This window comes from Aptenodytes forsteri, unplaced genomic scaffold, assembly GCF_000699145.1.
Source record: "Aptenodytes forsteri isolate BGI_AS27 unplaced genomic scaffold, ASM69914v1 Scaffold349, whole genome shotgun sequence".
NCBI classification, from domain to species: Eukaryota; Metazoa; Chordata; class Aves; order Sphenisciformes; family Spheniscidae; genus Aptenodytes; species Aptenodytes forsteri.
The window spans coordinates 3878255-3896426 of record NW_008794452.1 but is presented as its reverse complement, the minus strand read 5'-3'; the positions used below and the strand labels follow the sequence as shown (position 1 = coordinate 3896426).

The 18172-nt window shown below is 36.2% G+C and overlaps 1 protein-coding gene across 1 annotated transcript in view; it reads left to right on the top strand.

Moving 5' to 3' along the window:
- Positions 1–15266, top strand: part of DNA2 (DNA replication helicase/nuclease 2) — a 21904-nt gene extending 6638 nt beyond the window's left edge. Inside the window, exons 6-21 of the mRNA XM_009290574.1 lie at positions 47–266; positions 810–927; positions 1220–1385; positions 2670–2864; positions 3840–4070; positions 4544–4660; positions 4752–4861; positions 6160–6269; positions 7273–7497; positions 8690–8883; positions 8996–9085; positions 9178–9370; positions 13419–13508; positions 14111–14293; positions 14423–14569; positions 15210–15266. Of these exons, the coding sequence (XP_009288849.1) occupies positions 47–266; positions 810–927; positions 1220–1385; positions 2670–2864; positions 3840–4070; positions 4544–4660; positions 4752–4861; positions 6160–6269; positions 7273–7497; positions 8690–8883; positions 8996–9085; positions 9178–9370; positions 13419–13508; positions 14111–14293; positions 14423–14569; positions 15210–15266 (2446 nt within the window). The remainder of the gene's footprint in view (positions 1–46; positions 267–809; positions 928–1219; positions 1386–2669; positions 2865–3839; positions 4071–4543; positions 4661–4751; positions 4862–6159; positions 6270–7272; positions 7498–8689; positions 8884–8995; positions 9086–9177; positions 9371–13418; positions 13509–14110; positions 14294–14422; positions 14570–15209) is intronic.
- The last annotated feature ends 2906 nt before the right edge of the window (positions 15267–18172 follow it).

Sequence of the window (18172 nt, the reverse complement as noted above, 5' to 3'; positions counted from 1 at the left end):
TAAGAATTAAGGGAAATTGTAACTAACGACTTAATTTTCTTCCTAGGTCAAGTGGTGAAAAAACAGAAGATTTATCTTCTAAGATAGAGATTGTAGATATCGTAGACATTGAAGAGAATATCTGGTCTCCCAGGTTTGGGTTGAAGGGAAAGATTGATGTTACAGCCAGGGTGAAAATCCATCGCCAGTCTGGAGTACAGTCTAGGATAATGCCATTAGAGCTCAAGTCTGGCAAGGAATCTAACTCCATAGAGCACAGAAGTCAGGTATAAAAACCAAATGTCTAATTTCACTATTTGTGGCTACGTATACTTTTTTATTTTATTAGATGACCTATTTTGTCTTATGAATGTGAAACGCTTTGTTTGTATGTGAGATAATCTAGATTTATGGATGGCTGATCCTGGCATGCCCAAGCTGCTGATATAAAATGAAAGTGAACTGAGGAGTGAGAAGTGTATACATTTACTTCCTGCAAACACATAGTTTCTATCCTGAAATATCTATTCTTTAGTCTCTTCTTACTACATTCAAGTATTAGGCTGAGGCAAACTGCTTCAGGAATTAGTGTCGTACATCTTTCCAGATAGCTGGTCTGATCCAGAGGTAGTAGCCTTGTATAAGCTTTTGTTAAGGAAGATGCTTTTTAATTGAAATCCTTGGTTAGGTGCTTACTACTTATGGCTTCTAGATTACTTGTGATAGTAATGGCTGCTTAACCATATAAATTACAGAAAAACCTAAATACAGCTTATAATGTATTTTGTTTTTAATACATTGTAATAAGTTTATATATATCATGTTTGCAGGTTATTCTGTATACATTGTTGAATTTAGAACGGAGAGTAGATCCTGAAGCTGGATTTTTTATTTATCTTAAAACTGGTACTATGTACCCTGTTTCTGGAGCTCGCATGGACCGAAGAGGTAAAGTTGTTCCCCTTCCCCAGAAACCATAAGTACCTTAATTAAAATGATAGTTTTAGTAATAGTTGTAAGGTTTACTCTCATGAACATATCTGTACTTAGAGATGTATCACTTGTTATAATGTTACTAATTCCAATAAGCTTATGTTAAAAATTGTTTTATTAATATTCCACTAGGACTTTGCTATATGAATACTCACTTCTTAGTTGACTAAAAAGTTGATGGCTACTTTTGAGTTAGAAATTATTATAAACCCCAAAACATCATCTTAGTTTATTCTTCTCTTGACAGAATTAATGAAGTTAAGAAACCATCTGGCCTTCTACTTAACACACAGTACATATAAATCTGCCGTGGGAAGGCAGCAATCACAGCTTGCTGCTTTGCCTCCTGTAATTGATGACAGTCAAGCCTGTAAATATTGCTCCCAAATACACAATTGCTCTCTATACAGCAGGTAAAAAAAAAAAAGTTTGACTTGTATTTTTAAATAAGCTTGAATAATTGTAGCTGTTGATATTGTGATTTCATTTTTGTGGTTGACGGTTTCTTATTTCTTCATTGAGGACTCTTGCACCCCAAAAGAATGTTCCATAGACCCCACTGCAACTTTTATAGTGTAAGTCCCTGATCTTGCAGAGACCTGATGTGTTTGCTCAGGTACGCTTTCTGCAAGACAAAATCTGAGATAAGTCTCAACAAAATACTTGATGACGATAACAGATTTCTGTTATATTTAAGTTAATAATTATGATTTTAAAAACCTATATTCTTGCAACTCTTTGAAATGGGCAGTCTTTTGAGGCTGAATTATGGCTGGACAACAACTCTTTCACTTTGGCTCTGTAGAAGATTGTTTCCCTGTAGGGTATCACACAAGTGATGATACATTGATACTAGTCTGCTGAAGTGTTACGGCATCTCCTGTTAAAGAGAAGCCATGAGCAAATATTTGATAAATTTTCACATAAAGTTATTTAATTGTTTTAAAAACTGTTATAAATTTTAGTCTTGTCTTTATGCCGCATAAAACCCAGAAACATAATTGTATACTGAAGAGATGAAATGAGATATGTTAGAACAGGAGAGCTTTTGGGGTGATCTTGTGTAAATATAATGCCTGATTTTTTTTGAAATTGTAGGGGTAAAAGTGTATGTTGAGGGAGTTAGCTTTGCGGGCATACATGATTTGTTTTTGTAAACTAGTTTTTGTGAAATATTACTTCTAATATTCAGTTGTTACAGCAACAGGATTATTACTAACTGGGTAGCTATTCACTTCTGAGCTAACTTTTGTCTCTTTGGTTGCATTTTGTATATGTGATTAGGTATAACGTCTATTGATATTTAGTTTTGAGATAAATTGACTTGAAGCCTGCTTGTGTATTAACTGTTAAATCCCCTTCGCTTAGCTAAATCTCAATATAGTATTCATATGTTACAAAAAAAGGAATAAAAGATCAACTATCTAAATGTATACAGTACTATTCTTGAAATGTCTTTAATTGGTCTTTGGCTAACTTATTGTCCTTAACAATTCAAAATCATAGAGATGATGTAAAGTTACTGATATGTGGTTGTTCATATGAACAAAGGATGCAGATTCAACTTTATTTCAGTGATGATAGATTAATCTATCTGCTGTGTTACAGTATATATTTAGATTGGCATTATGTACATTTTGACTTGCAAGAAAAAAAGATACAAGTTGACTCTTTCCTGTGTTTGGTTCTACTCCTAGAGCTGTAGAACAAAAGATGGCCAGTGTGTCTTTTCCTCCTGCTTTGGTACCCATTATTGAAAGAGAGACCCAGCACCTGAAACCCTCCCATTTAGAGTATTTCAGCCTGTGGTATCTAATGTTAACCTTGGAGCTGCAAAGTGGAGAGGGTAAAAAAGGATATAAAAATATATGGATGATACCTTCTTTGGAAAGGTAAGATGTAATTTCTAACCTGGTACAAATGATGCTTCCTTCAGTAACTGGACATGAGGCATTATCAACTTGTGTTTTCAGTACAAGGAAAACTAGATGTTTTCTAGTGCTTGTAGAAATAGTCAAATATGCTTCTTGCAAGGTAGGTTTTTTGTGAGAGGTGACTTAGTGGAAACATTAGCCTACTAGATTTGTTGGGTTTGTGTTTGCAATATGATATTTATTTTTTGTTGTTGTTAAGTCACACGTAGGAAGCAGCAAGCTGCAGCCTTGGTCTTCAGAAGCAAAAGTGGTATAATTGTTTCGTTTGTCTCTGTGGGCTGAGGCTGGGTGCTGACTGTGAGCCCAGCTCATTGCTCTGGTTTCCTGAGGGTTTACTTGACAAACAATGATAAGTTTTAGACCATACTCCTAGGCTATGAACGTGGATAAAAGCAGACTAAGGGCTCTTGTTGGCTGAAGTAGCGTGTACATCACCTAGTCCAGCAGCTGTGGAAAAAATAATTGGCGGTTTGTAGGCCCACTTCAGTGCATCTGTAGAAGTGAAATGTAGCTGAGTTGTTTTAAGTGAAACAAGCAACTCCTTAAGCAAGTATGGAACATCTTAGTGAAGTGGATCCATACATTTCAGTATTCGTTCTTTAACAGGAAATTATAGATAACTTTAGCCTAAATATCAGAGTCTGTTCTTGGAACAAGTGCAAGGGTTCTCCATATTTTTACAATCCTTTTCTGGTCAAAGTGGCTATTGTAAAGCGACTGTTTAATCTTCCTGGTTCTTACTGTGTGTGTTTGGGTTGTTATTTTTTTTGTTGTTTTGAGGATTTTTGGGTTTTGTTAGCATGTTTTGGTTTTGGTGGTTGGTTGTGGGTGGTGTGGTTTTTTTACTTGCGGGGTTTTTTAAATATTTCTCTTACTGAGAGGATCTTAATATTAAAATACTTTTTTTTTTTTTTCTTCCTAATATCTTCACAGAGAGAAGGCTGGAGATTGTGTTGGAAACATGATCAGAATTGATCAAGTGCAGGAAATTTCCGAGGGACAGTTTCTACATTGTTTCCAACGTAAAAATGGTGCCATACCTAGAACAAACCTATTGGTTGGTGATAGAGTGGTTGTGAGTGGAGAAGAACATGGTTTACTTGGTTTGGCTACTGGTTATGTTAGAGAAGTCAGTGTGACAAAAGTCTCCTGTTTGTTGGGCAGGTAATAGAACAAAAGGGAAAATATCTGTTTGTAGACACTATGGTACTGGCTTCAGGAGGGGTACTTCTAGGTGTCCAAAAAGCTCTGATATGGTCTGACTTTTCTTGCTGGGCTTGGGGAAGTACCCTTTGGAAATTCTTTTAACTTGATTGAAAATGTCAATACTTAGTGTATATGCCTGCCTATTTAACTAGGTTGTTCAAATAAAAGTATGCTTGCAAACTCCATTTATTTATGCCTCTAACATGAGACTATATGGATACTGTGATTAATATGTTAATAGTAACTTTCATTATTCAGACTATATTGCCTTTAAATTGGGCTCTGATCATGTTTTATTTAAATCAGTAGTGTTTCTTCTAACTATTGCTTCACTCTGGGAGGTATCACTTAACACTTAGTAGTAAGTCTTTAATCATCAACATACTGCTTGTAAACAGAATTATTTTGTCCACGGCACTGTCACCCTTCAGGAATTTGTCAAAGCTCCCCAAGAACACCATATTTAGGTTGGATCACGAAGAAGGAGATTTTGGTATGGGAGTCCCCTTTGCAAACCTTTCTAAATTGATGAAAGATTCCCCAGTCAGGTATGAAAAATCAAATTAATTTCACACTTTCAATATTTTCAGATAAAGTTTCTCAACTGGTGACTCTTGATTCTTGTTTTTTTATCCACAGTGAAAGGCTCCGCAACTTGATAGTTGACTTCCACAAACCACGTTTTATTCAGCATTTGAGCTCTGTCCTTCCTCCAGAAGCAAAGGAAACTGTTGCAAATATTTTAAAGGGTACAATGTGGTTTTTGCAAAAATCCTCTGTTTAGTAGTATGCCTCTATAGCCAAAGCATTTATCACGCTAAATATAAGGGTATCTTCCTATTTTGGGGTCTAGTGATAGTTTTCAGCTTAAAAATTTAAAACAAGTTCTTACCTTGCATGTCTTCCTGTGATTAAATTAGTCATAAACTGGTTGGAAGACATGACCAGGTATTTGATTAGAACTTTATTTTACTTTTATTAGTTGCTGCAGCTTGCAGTTTCAAACAAAGTACCATATGACTACCTCTCTAACCTTTACAAAAGGAAGGAACAGGGAGCAGGGAAGGCTCTTGGGATAGAGGAAGCAGACTTTGAGGGAGTGGAAGGAGATGAGCTTTTGTGTAAGCATTCACTTGTATGATCACTCTTGCTGACCGTTGGCTGCTCTGTAGTGTGTTATGCTTTGTGGTACTTTTTTTTTTTTTTTAAATTTCTTTAGGTATTTGGCAGTGTCTAGTTCAGTGAAAATACTTCATTGTTCTATGACAGACTTGTCTGTGAAAACAGAAATTTAACAGTATTCTCTTAGGGCAAATAGAACTTCTTATAAAAACTCAGTCTGAAGACTGAAAGATGTGCCTTGTTGCTTTGAGCACTACTTCAAATAAGAATTTTGTCCAGCTTCCTGGCAAACTGCTGAAAGGGTAGAAAATGAGAGGAAGGCAGTTATTCTGAAACTCAAGAATGACTGATTAAGAAGTACTGGAAGATAGGGAGAACAGTGTCTTCCCGTATATTTTGTTTACAGAAAGGCACCGATAAACCTGGACATTTTCTTATTTTTTTGCTTGAGCTTTGCCTAGTCCGAATAGCTGGAACGTGCTGCCTATTTGCACCTGACTGGGGAAAAGCAGCTCAGATGGAATGTTTCTTCTAATCAAGATGATGCTATATGTGCAGTTCATTTCCCTTTGCTGTGAGCCATGTATTTGAACATGAAAGTGGGTATGATAAAATAGAGATGCCCATACAAGATATCATATGGAGGTGGTCAGTTAGGATATTAGGAAAAAAGTCACAAAAGGTCTAAGAATAAAGATGTCTCCAGTGATTTATTTCTAGGACTGTAGTGCAGACCGTGTATTCCTTGTCTGTGTACTATGTTTAATATCATTACTTCATTAGAACCTACAGACGTACTCTGCTCAATTCTTTTCTTTAAGGGCTTTAGTGGAGGAGGAAACTATAGTTTTGTTTTAATAACTTTAGTAATTATTACAATGATTATGAAGTATAGACATTTAGTTTTTATTTTTCTTCTTTAAAGGTCTGAATAAGCCTCAGAAACAGGCAATGAAACAAGTACTACTTTCAAAAGACTACACACTTATTGTGGGTATGCCTGGAACAGGAAAAACTACTACAATCTGCGCTCTAGTAAGATCATGTACCTTGATGTTTAAATTTTTTTGGTGAGATTTGGAGGAGAGCATTAAACAAACTGTGTATAAAGCATACTGTCCAAAATTAATTGTCATGACTTAGTCTACTGGTATCTCCATAATTTCAAAGAAGAAAACATTTATTTTAGTTAAGAACTTATATTTGGTAGAACTAAAAATGTATTTTGGGGAGCAGGATTCTCTTTTGCTTGTGTAGAAATACACATGAGAGGGAGCAGATTGAAGTGTGATATTTAATCACTTCTGTGACACTTTAATGTTAAAATTCTTTGGCCCCAAATGTCAGCAAGTCCTCAAATCCTGAGTTACAGCTCAAAAATAGGGACTCCTTGGGGAAGTCAGTAATTTGTCCATCGTAAGCTGTATAATCCCACAGTGCTGAAGCTATGTGCAGCCTGGTAGCCATCTCCTCTAGTTGGTGGTTCTCTTTCCCCAGGAATGGCCTGTAGGAGCATACTGGATTCAGGCTGTGGGCTGAGTGAGTTTTTCTTGAAATAGCAGTGCCATCTCACTTCCAGTTGTCATCAACTCATGGGGAAAGAGGAGGCTGGAGAGCAAGCAGCTGCTGCTATTATCAGATCAGCTCATTCTACTGAATCTGTTGCGGCTAAATTGTCATGGAGAACAGTGTTTGTGGGAATGGACTGCATGACTTGTTCTTACAGTGGGGATCTCTAGAGTGCAGTTCCTTCTTTTCAGTGCAGTTTGGAGTGTGCATGGATGTTCTTAGCTCTCGCTGTTTGCAGCATGCATAGTAAGCCTGCTGTTTATGAGAACCATCAGGTCTGTTGCCCATGTTGCTTTGACAATAGCTAACTGGCAGATCTGGCCAGAAAGACTGATATAAATGAAATCATACTTGTTATTGGCTTCCTCTGAAACTTCTTGGGTTTTTTTACCCAGTCAAACATGGGATTGCTGATTCTTATATGAAAACTAATATTTTTTTTATTTTCTTTCCCTTTTCCACTCATTAGGTGAGAATTCTTTCTGCTTGTGGCTTCAGTGTTCTTCTGACTAGTTTTACACACACTGCTGTAGACAATATCCTGCTAAAGCTAGCCAAATTCAAAGTTGGTTTCTTGCGCTTGGGGCGAGCTCAGAAAGTTCATCCAGATATTCGGAAATTTACAGAAGAAGAAATTTGCAGGTCCAAATCAATTAAATCTGTAATGGATTTGGAAGAGGTCTATAACAGTCAGGTGAGAAAAGTGCTTTTGCTAGCCCTGCAAAATATTAAGGATAATTACAATTAGTATTCTGGTTGTTCAGATGCTGCAGAGAAGGAACTCATCCCGGGGTGTGTTACTGGTGTGAGAAATCTGAGCTGAAAAAGATACTCAATTTCTGCATCACTTCAATTTCTTTATAGCCAATAATGACCAATATTAACACTCTGAAAGTTGAAAATTATGTTTTTTAATGTCTACATAGAATAACTAAGCATTATAAGTAATAATTCCCAAAGACTCCAGTGCTTTTATCTGAGATCTTGTGTTGGATTGTTTACATATATATCCTCTCCTAAAGTGGTCTCTCCTAAAGTGTGGTTCCTTGACAAATTTATCTGTTAAGGGAGTGGTGATTAACTGCTGCAGCCTCCTCTGTCTTTATTCACATATTGTTCCTGTTTGTCCCCTTTTCCCCTCCCACTTGTGCTAGTTGTGCCATTTGTACAATCAGAGGATGAGGAAGTGTAAGAGTGGTGTGCTGTGGAGCTGATCTGGTCAAACACTAATTTTTTGATTGAAAGATTAGTGCTGCCTGTGTGAATGTTAATGCAAAGGACCATAATGGGAGCTGGGTAAACTGAGTCAGTGGCAGCTTTAAATTAAATTTGTTGAAAGAACGAAGCTTCATGGTAGTTGGAGTAAATGCCAACATTGCAAAAGCCACCATTTACTTTGTTGTTGATGGGCACTGCAGGGAAATGATTGAAGTCATAAGGGAAGTGACTTAACGTTTCATATTTTAGTCATTTCAGATTGCAGTGAAAGCACAGGGGTGGGAAGAACTGTGTGGCTGTTGTTTTATCTTTTTGGAATTAAAAAAACAAAACAAACCACCATTTTCTAAGGTAGTTGTTTCAGCACACTCCATGAATTGTATATGCATAGAACCTGATATCACTCTGAACACATGGCAGGAGTGAGTTATTTACTACAGCCTGTTCTAAAGCTGTTTTTTGTTTGTCATTTGCAATCGATGCAAGAATATGTGAGGCCAATATGTATGCAAGGTGTGCTGTTCTGACTTCAAGGATTAACAATTTGATTTATTTTATCTTACCTTTTAGTTTAGTTTAATGGGAAAGACTTTTTCTCTTAACCTGGAAAATGTAGTGCTAAAGAACGTAAGATGTATCTTATCCTTAAAGTGTGTCTCAATTTTCAGCCAGTGGTAGCAACGTCTTGCATGGGAGTAAATCACCCCATCTTTGTTCGGAAGCAATTTGATTTCTGTATAGTTGATGAAGCTTCCCAAATAAGCCAGCTCATCTGTCTGGGCCCGTTATTCTGCTCCAAAAGGTTTGTGCTGGTAGGGGATCATCAGCAGCTGCCTCCACTTGTACTGAATGCAGAAGCAAGGTAAGATAAAATGCTGCTGGACAATTATTAGTAACATGAATTGTGGGAAGGCTCTTGCAATATTTTGCCTGACGCATTTTGGGTTTTTTGTTGTTTGTTTGTTTTGTAACAGAGATCTTGGCATGAGTGAAAGCTTATTTAAAAGGCTGGAACAAAACCAAAATGCTGTTGTCCAATTAACTGTGCAATACAGAATGAATAGGTATTTTAAACTTTTATTTATTACGTTGAGGTTTTTAATGTGGGATTGAAACTGCAAGATTTAATGCCTTTTCTTGTTTTTTAAATCTTTAGTAAAATTATGTCACTGAGTAACATGTTAGTGTATGAAGGCAAACTGGAATGTGGCTCAGAGAAGGTGTCAAATGCCACTGTTAACTTGCCCAACCTAAAAAAAATGAAACTGGAGCTTGCAGATGCTTCAAAAACATGGTTGAAAGAAGTACTTGATCCAGACATGCCTGTGTGTTTTCTGAACACAGAGAAGGTAAAGTTCATTATGTTCTCCTTTCAAAACTGTATTTTTTGATGCAAGTTCTCAATACAGTCAACATGTAAAACTTCATACAGCTTAGGTAGGGTAAAATACTTAACTTCACAAAATGGTTTTCTAGTTATATGTAAAATGTACAACATACAAAAATGTTGTTAGTATAGCTGATCAACTGGGGTGGTGCAGCTACTGCTGGAAACATTGCATCTAAGAGCAGCTGAAAAGTTTAATTCAGATAATATTTCAGAAAATATTGAATGTACTATGAACTTTGTTCTCATGTACAGAATGTAACTCAAAGTGTGTAGCCATATTTGATGCCCTTGCAACCATAGAATGACCTCATTTCCAGCAGCTGACGGTCAGTGGTGTCTAAGCTGTGTGCCAGTGGCAGGAATAATTGTAATTCTCCATTGAATTTTGCAGACATTCTATACACTGAAGTGTGAGGGAGGAGTAAGTTGGTTTAGGTGTGTCCTTTCATAGAGACTCAGATTTTTGCCAGAACAATTAAACTAGAATGGATAAGAATTACGCAGAGAAACTGACTTCTAGGCAAAATGAAGAAGAGTTCAAATGCATGTGGAAAAAGATTAAAAAATTAGTACATATTTGTGGTCTGTAGTACTTGCTGTCACTGTAGTTAGTGACTGGATTGTGAGGACTTGAGTATCTTCTCTAACAGGTTTTATGTTGATTCCTATTAATGCTGTGTTTTGCCAATACTTGTATCAACTGATGATCTTTTATGCTGATGCTGGAAAGAACTCCCCAATCTTTCTGTGCTCTCCAGGACATTCTACAGGATTCAAAATTTTTTTATAACAATTCTGATAGAATGTCTTCAGTGATCTAAAGCGAAACAAGTGTTTACTTTAGTGACTTAAAGAAACTTCTAAAAATGCCTGAACTAAACAGGAGGACCTTTTCCAGGAATGCCTCAATAACTGCTGTTCCTTTCACAGAAAAGCAGACAACTGGTCCCAGGAAAGAGGTTTGTTCCAATAGGAAACTGGCAGATACACTGTTAATCTATTAATCGGACCAAAATTGGTAATGTGAAAGCTAGAGTTTCTGTTCCATTTCTATTTTATTCTTCCCTAGAAAGCCCGTCTTGAGTATAAGACAGCTGTTCTGTTTGTAGAACTAGAAGGAATCTTTAACTTTCCAAAATACTCTTGGTTTTGTCGAGACATTAGGCAATGTCATACCTCTTTTTGGACTTCCTGTCAAAACTCCATGTATTGTGGTAGTCAGAGAGGAAACAAAAAAAAAAAGGACACCCCCCCCCAACCCACCCACCCCTCCCCAAACACAAAACCAAACAAAACCAGCATTTATTTTTGTTTGCTTTTGACTTTATAGTGTTTTTTTCCCTGTATACTGTTGTTCATAGTGTAACCAAGAAAAGCTTCTGAAGAAACATACTTGGGGGGATACAAAAGGGGAGAAAGGAGAGGAAAAAATATCATAAAAAGGACACCCCCCCCCAACCCACCCACCCCTCCCCAAACACAAAACCAAACAAAACCAGCATTTATTTTTGTTTGCTTTTGACTTTATAGTGTTTTTTTCCCTGTATACTGTTGTTCATAGTGTAACCAAGAAAAGCTTCTGAAGAAACATACTTGGGGGGATACAAAAGGGGAGAAAGGAGAGGAAAAAATATCATATGACACCACCAGGAAGCTTGCGTTTATTATGCTTACTTAAAAAAAGAAAAGCTTCTGATTTCTAAAAAAAGAAAAAAGCCTCTATTGTTTTCTGTTTAATAATGTGACATGTTTGTGACAGTAATTGGAAATCTATCTGTTCCTTTTCTGCCAAACCCTGTGTCAGTCTGCATTTCCTCTGACAGCTTGGATCTGAATGTTGAAAAATTATATCCTTGATTTAATACTAGTCTTCTGAGTAATTCTAGGCTAAAGTTGTTTGTTTGGGTTTTTTTTGGTGCGCTATGCAAACATAATAAATATAAATGTAAGCATGTGTTGTCATAAGCATGACCTAGTTTTTAGAACTTTTTTCCCCTAAAATAGTTTTTGTATCGTTTTTGGCTATATTAATGCTAGTGTGGATAGAAACCAACTGTTCAGTAAAACAGTGCTTTTCTGCTTGAAGAAAACCTGAGCACATACAAGTTTGGAGGCTACTTAGGTGTGATGTTTTCAGAATAGTGAATTTCAGAAAAACCCAAACAACCGAACAGCACAGCTATAACAGTATAGCTCTTAATTCAGTTGTGATACGACAGGTCATAACAGTTGGACTGAGTGCATGATGGCAGTGTAAAAACAAGTTAGCTTACAGTAAGTATTAAGCTGTGTAGCTGTTGGGACACGAGCTATGGAGAAACTGCTGTTTTGGAAAAGGCAATGGAGTCTTCTAAATATGAAGGAAAATATTTTCTGCTTCTATAATGTATGCAACATACTGAAAACACACTATGTTATGTAGAAGAAGCTTGGAGGACGTTGCAGAAAAACAGGATTCTTGCTGAAGTATGTAGTACCCTACTTAAGCAACACAATACAGACTACTTTTTTTGCATGTGGCTGGAATCCTAAAATAAACTTGTGGATGCAGTAGCCTACTATTAATATATATATGTGCTGCCTCGAGAAGACCGCTATATAGAGTTGCAGTAGTGTTGCATATGGGTTTGTCAATCTCTATTAGATTGTTTTGTTCATTTGCAGTGCTTTAGTGTGCTAGGCATTGAACATAGATTACACTTAATGAGCTACCCAGTCAGTTGAATTCCTGGATTTGTGAAGCTTTTGATGCATATTGTACACTGTCAGATTCTATACACGTGCAGTGGTACTGCTTTAGCAAGCAGATACCACTTAACCTGGAATACTCTTACAAATATTAACTATGTATTACTTTACCCTCATGTTAAACATTATAGTGATCTCCAGATTCAGCCATTCAGATGATATTGGGGTGGTTGTTTGGAGAAGTAAAACTAGTTGTGATAGGATTCTGAGAGTGTTGCTTTAAGTCAGACTATACCACCTCCCATTTTAAGTGGCAATGCTGTAATAAAGATTTAGAAGGAAAACTGAACAAAGTGGCATCTAAGAAAACAAAGTTGATGTATGTCACTAGTATCGGAGGCAAATAGTGGAATGGGTAAAGTAATAAATGGCAGTAAATAAGTAAGGCAGTAAATGGAATTCAGAGCCGGAAAGCAGTTTAGTGTATGCTCAGTTTTGGACTCTTTTTAAATAAAGAGGTTTGTTTCTTGACCCCAGATGTTTAGCTGCATGCCAGTTTACTAGAAGGATAACAAATTCACTGAAGGGACAAATTTATTGCTAATAATACTACTTAAACTGTAGAGAAGGCAAGAGCTAAGCAAAGAGAATAAATTATAAAACTGTGATACTGAAATGATAAGAGTTTACATTCTAAGCTTGTTCCTGACTTTTTGGTCTCATTCATACATGATGCAGGGAAAGGGAGTTAATAGTTAAGAAATGGTAAATTCAGTAAATACTTTTTTTTTTTGTAAAATTTGGAAGTTAAATTTAATACTACCATTTTGCATAGTTCTTCCTGTAGTTTTAAATATGGGCTTTCAAACTTTAAGAAAAAAAAATCCTTTCTGCCATGGAAATGGGGAAAATTCACTTTAAACATCATTGTATGGAAAGCCTTAAAACAAAAGTCCCATGTAAAATATAGTTTGCTCTCTTACCTTGTCAAGCTGGGAAATGTCAATTTTTTTTTTTTATATGATATGTATCGTGTGAACTGTAAAGTCAGATGACCAGGCTTTGGCCATTTCTAAAGGTGACTTGTTAGTACTAGAAACTCATTTCAGTAAATTGTTTCAACTTGTTTTGCAAATGCAGTATTCTGAAGTTACTTTACAGTATAGGCTCTTATACTCTGTAAAATTTAGCATTTAGCCTTATTTTTTTTATTAAGACTGTTACTGTAAAACCACGTATAATACGGTGAGTTAGGGATCAGAATATAGCATGCTATTATAGACAGCAAAAGTCATTATTTTCCGTTTATGTTTTTAAAGGTCCCAGCACCAGAACATGCAGAAAAAGGTGGTGTAAGTAATGTGACAGAAGCTAAACTAGTACTCTTCCTCACATCCTTATTTATTAAGGTATCTTTTACTTTATTACATTGTTTGGAGGGACAGCATTATAATTAATCATTTTTACATTGCTATAGTAATGGTGACTATATGTATTGGGTTATTCTTTGACGGATAACCTTAAGGATAAATTGAAAGTTGGCTATATGTCAGTACAGTGAGGAACTTGAGGTCTGCATTCAGTTCCCTGTCCCCTGCCGAGTTGGATTTGGGGTGCAAAAAAAGCCGGATGCCAAATTCTTTTAAGAGATGAAGACTTTCTTGTGAGGGAGGGGAGAGGATTTTCCTTTCTTCCTTATTTCATCCAGTTAACTTCAGGAGTAGTACAGACTAGGAGTTCTGAATGTTCACCTCACAGTTTGAGGAAGAAAGAAAAATGAGGATTTCAAGGATATCTGCCTTTGTGCATGGCTAAGACAAAGCACTGTTTTATTTAGTTAATACCAGTTATACCTAGAGTTCCACTGACAACTTAGTATAGATACAGTATCTTGCAGCACTGTTTTAAAAAAAAATAAAATAAAAAAAAAAAATCCTTGAGGGTCTTCTGACAGTAATGAGTATCCCAAGCTAACTGCAGTGACAATTTTTTTTTTCTTCTTTTCATTCAGGCCGGCTGTAAGCCTTCAGACATTGGCATTATATCGCCATACAGACATCAATTAAAAACAATCACTGATTTGATGGCAAAATTGAAGGAGAACAGAGTGGAAGTCAACACAGTAGACAAATACCAAGGAAGAGACAAAAGTATCATAATTGTATCTTTTGTTAGGAACAGTAATGATGAAAATGTAAGTTGGTCACGTTAACTTTCAGTCAATTTTAATAGTTAAAACACTCATTTTCAAAATACGTCTATCTACATTAAATTCTGAAATTTAAGTAGGAAAAATAAAAGCAATTTACGTTTTATTTAACAGCTTGGCGCCCTCCTGAAGGACTGGCGACGTCTTAATGTTGCTATCACAAGAGCCAAGCACAAACTAATCATGGTGGGCTGTGTTCCATCCCTGTGTCGCTATTCTCCTTTAGAGAAGCTACTCTGCCATTTGCAGTCTGAGGCAATGATATCCTTTTTCTCCATGCTGTTTTGTGAAAGGGGAAAGGTAAGATTGACTTATTGAGATTTGAGATAAGGATGGGAAGATCTTTGAGTATTTAGGTTATACTCTTAACACTGGCAACATGGTACAAAATGTGCTAATTAAATATGCCGAAAATATACTTGAGCTCAAGCTAATAGATGGATTTAGAACCTTCACTGTCTTCAGAAGTAGAAAAAGTCCATGCTGATTTGCAAGTCAACTTTGACATAATTTTTTAATTTTGAGGCCAGAATTTTTAATGTTTAATACTTTTGCATTTTTTTCTGTGATCATCCTAGTTGCTTGGCATCTTAATGTCAGTGTGATTGTTTTCCTCAGAAGTACCATGCATTTAAACACATCTGGTGAGAGAATGGTTCATGAGTAGTGTTGCTAGAATGGAAAATGGTATAACTTTCAGATGACTTGTTAATTTTTTCTTTTTCTCTGGCCCTGTACAGAGTTTGATCTAGTTATGGCTGTTTCCACCTCCAGTTTAAATAGGAAAGGCCTCATTAGCTGCTTTCTTTGTAAACACTGATACATATTCAAACAGGTTTTGTGTTTTTGTGAAAGCGATACGTTATCAAAATGCTTGAGACCTACTTCCTTAACTTGCTACATCTTCAATCTTCCAGCAGGGGCTCATGAAAGTATCCACAAGTGTTACATTTTATGATTGTGAAGATGGAGAGTTTTACAGGCATTTGTGTATTTTCTTCTGGTGCTGCTGAATGTAAATAACTGGTTAGTGGGGTATGAGTGCTGATGTGCACTGGTTAATCTGAATGAAGCCAAAACAGAAATCACATTTAATTATTTTAAAGGTTTCCTTTCAGTAAAATAACAGTACACATTTCTTTAAGCTGATTGTTAAGCTTGTTGTTTTAGTACCGGTGTACTTGTAACAAACCAGAAATACAAAGTGTTACATTCATTCAAATACTGGATAGCTACTTCAATATTCACTTTTATCTTGATAAGCAGTTGTCTGCATAAGTGAATGGGGAAACACTTGAGGCAGAGGGGTGGGACTAAACCAATGCTGCATTGAGTCATAGTTTTCTGGGCTCAGTTTGGTTTTAAAGACTTTAAAAGGTAGTTTACATACAGTAATTCCATTTGGTAGAATTCCTAATTAAGATGGTGTGTTGTGCTGTTTGGAAAAAAAATAGGAAAAACTTGTTTCTCTTCTTCAAAGCCTCATGTTCTTCTTTAAAGTGTACTTCCGCTTTTTTAAATATTGAAGTCTTTTATATTTATATACATAATGTAATTAATGAAGATCTCTTGATGACTTTTCTAATCCCTTGATTTTGCATGCATCTGGGAGAAATGTGATGTTGATTCACTTAACTCCCTTTTATGAACTAAGGTATTGAGCAGACAAATCTGTTGAAGTGAAATGCCGCCCAGTTGAAAATCATAGTAAAACTCTGGTTTCAGTTTATCTGATCTATAGTCGTCTTCAAAAAAAAAAAAAAAAATTCCCAAGAAAGAGAACTAGAGATGCAGCTCGATGACTAAGAAGTTTACATGCTCAGGTTCTATTTTTTGTAAAGATGATAGCATATGAACAATACAAAATATCCTTTACTTGACAGATCTGTTTTAGTTTCTTTATACTACCTCATACTCTAGACTATTACTGAGAAGTTTCTTTCCAAGACTGCTGGTGGAAACATCAAATTTTTTTGATTCTTCAAAATCATTAGTATTTGTTTTCTCTTGGATCAATGAAAAGTAGTTGTGTGCGTATAGTTGCAGACAAACTTCTAGATGTTAATTGTGGGCATTTTTACTCTTTTTTTTTAAACTGCTCCCTAACTTTTGTGATGTTTGAAATAATAAAAATTTGATGTTGGTTTTGTTATAGTTGTTTTTACTTTTTTAATACTTTATATAATACAAATTTTTGAACAAAACAAAAATAATTTGAATAGTTGACAGGATACCCTCTTTTTCAGGTGAAAATACACACTTCATCAACTGTGTATGTGCTCTGGGTCTTTCAAAAGATAAAAAAAATATGGTGAAACATACTCTTACTACAGTAGTGATTTCAGAATAACATATCCTTGTATAGAAAAGTTTTTTTCTTTCTGTGTTTAGGATCTATGTGTACAAAAGTCTTAAGATTTAGCTTATCTGTTTTCTTACACCAAATTGTGCTTATCCAGGAAATGATCTGCATGCTATTAAAAAGTTAATAAATAAATAAATTAGAAGTATTGCCATCCCTCCACAAAGTTGCATGAGAAACAGGCACAAGAACAATCCCCTATTACCTTTTCTACTTCTCAAATGCGCCCTTTCTTCTTGTTGCATGGTAAAAACAGGATTGAGCAGAGACCTATGGATTAAACAATGTTTTGATCTAGTAGTCTCAAACAAAATTGAGATGTGATTCTCTAAAACAGTCTTGCATTCTAATGAATATATATATATCTCGATAGAATATCTTGTAAAAGTAAAAAGAATCACTTTAAACCAGCTTTCTAGTGTAGAAATAGTCATTGATACTGCTGGAAAACATACAGACACAGGTTGAGCACTGCCTTAGTGCATTATGTGTTGCTGGGATTCTTAAAAAAACAAACAAAAACAAAACCAAAAAGGAAGTTGTTTTATGCCAGACTAGTAGGATCAGAGCCTGACTATTAGGACTGTTCAATGTTTAAAAGTATAGGTTCCTTTTTTCTTTTAAGAGGTGGGAATCACGGATGTAAGAAGCGGTCCTCTCACCATGGGCTGTGTTCTGTCCCTGTGCTGCCCCTGTCCTTTGGTCCTCCCTCCTTGCAGGCCCAGGCAATGATACCCTTTTTCTCCATGTTGTGTGTGTAGTCTCTGAAACTGGTGAAGCACATGTTGTTGTTCTACAGCTTGCTCATTAGCCTTTCTTAAGAAGGGAAGAGGAAGGAGGATGGTTTGGAATAATGACTAAAGCAAAGCACATTGTAGCACTTAAGGTGCAGTAAGCATAAACTGAGATCCTATCTCTGTCTGACAAAAATGCTTGGTATTAAACACCTCAGACTTCTCGGGCTACAGTGGTTTCTGGTTTTCTGGTGAGATTCAATTTTTTTTTTTTAAATTAAAAATCAAAAACTTGTAAGTAATTGACATATCTGTGTCTTTTTTGAAAATGCGAACTTTTATTCCTAGCACACTGTTTCTTAAGGTACTGAATTCAGAGCTTTTTCTAGGTGTTTGAATTTAAGAATAATAGTTTTTGTTCTGATACAGGTTATCCAGCTTCAGAGACTTATGATTTGGAATAAAAGTCGGGGGTTGAAGCTTTTAGTCACAAGACAGAAGGAGAGAAGTCTCAAGTTTATGCTGCTTGCTTGTGCTTATATTAAAGGCTTTACATGCCTATGACAGCAGACCTGTTACAACTGCCCCGACACTCTTGGCCATCTCTTTTTGGCAATACGGCTACCATCTTGCTACCCCCCCTCCGAGGCGGGAAGCTTGATGCCCTCTGTGCTCAGGGCAAGGGATATATGAACAGTGCAATAGTAGCAGCCCTGTAGGTAAACCCCGACTGTCGGGCTGTAGGTTATCGCGACAGGAAGGAAACCG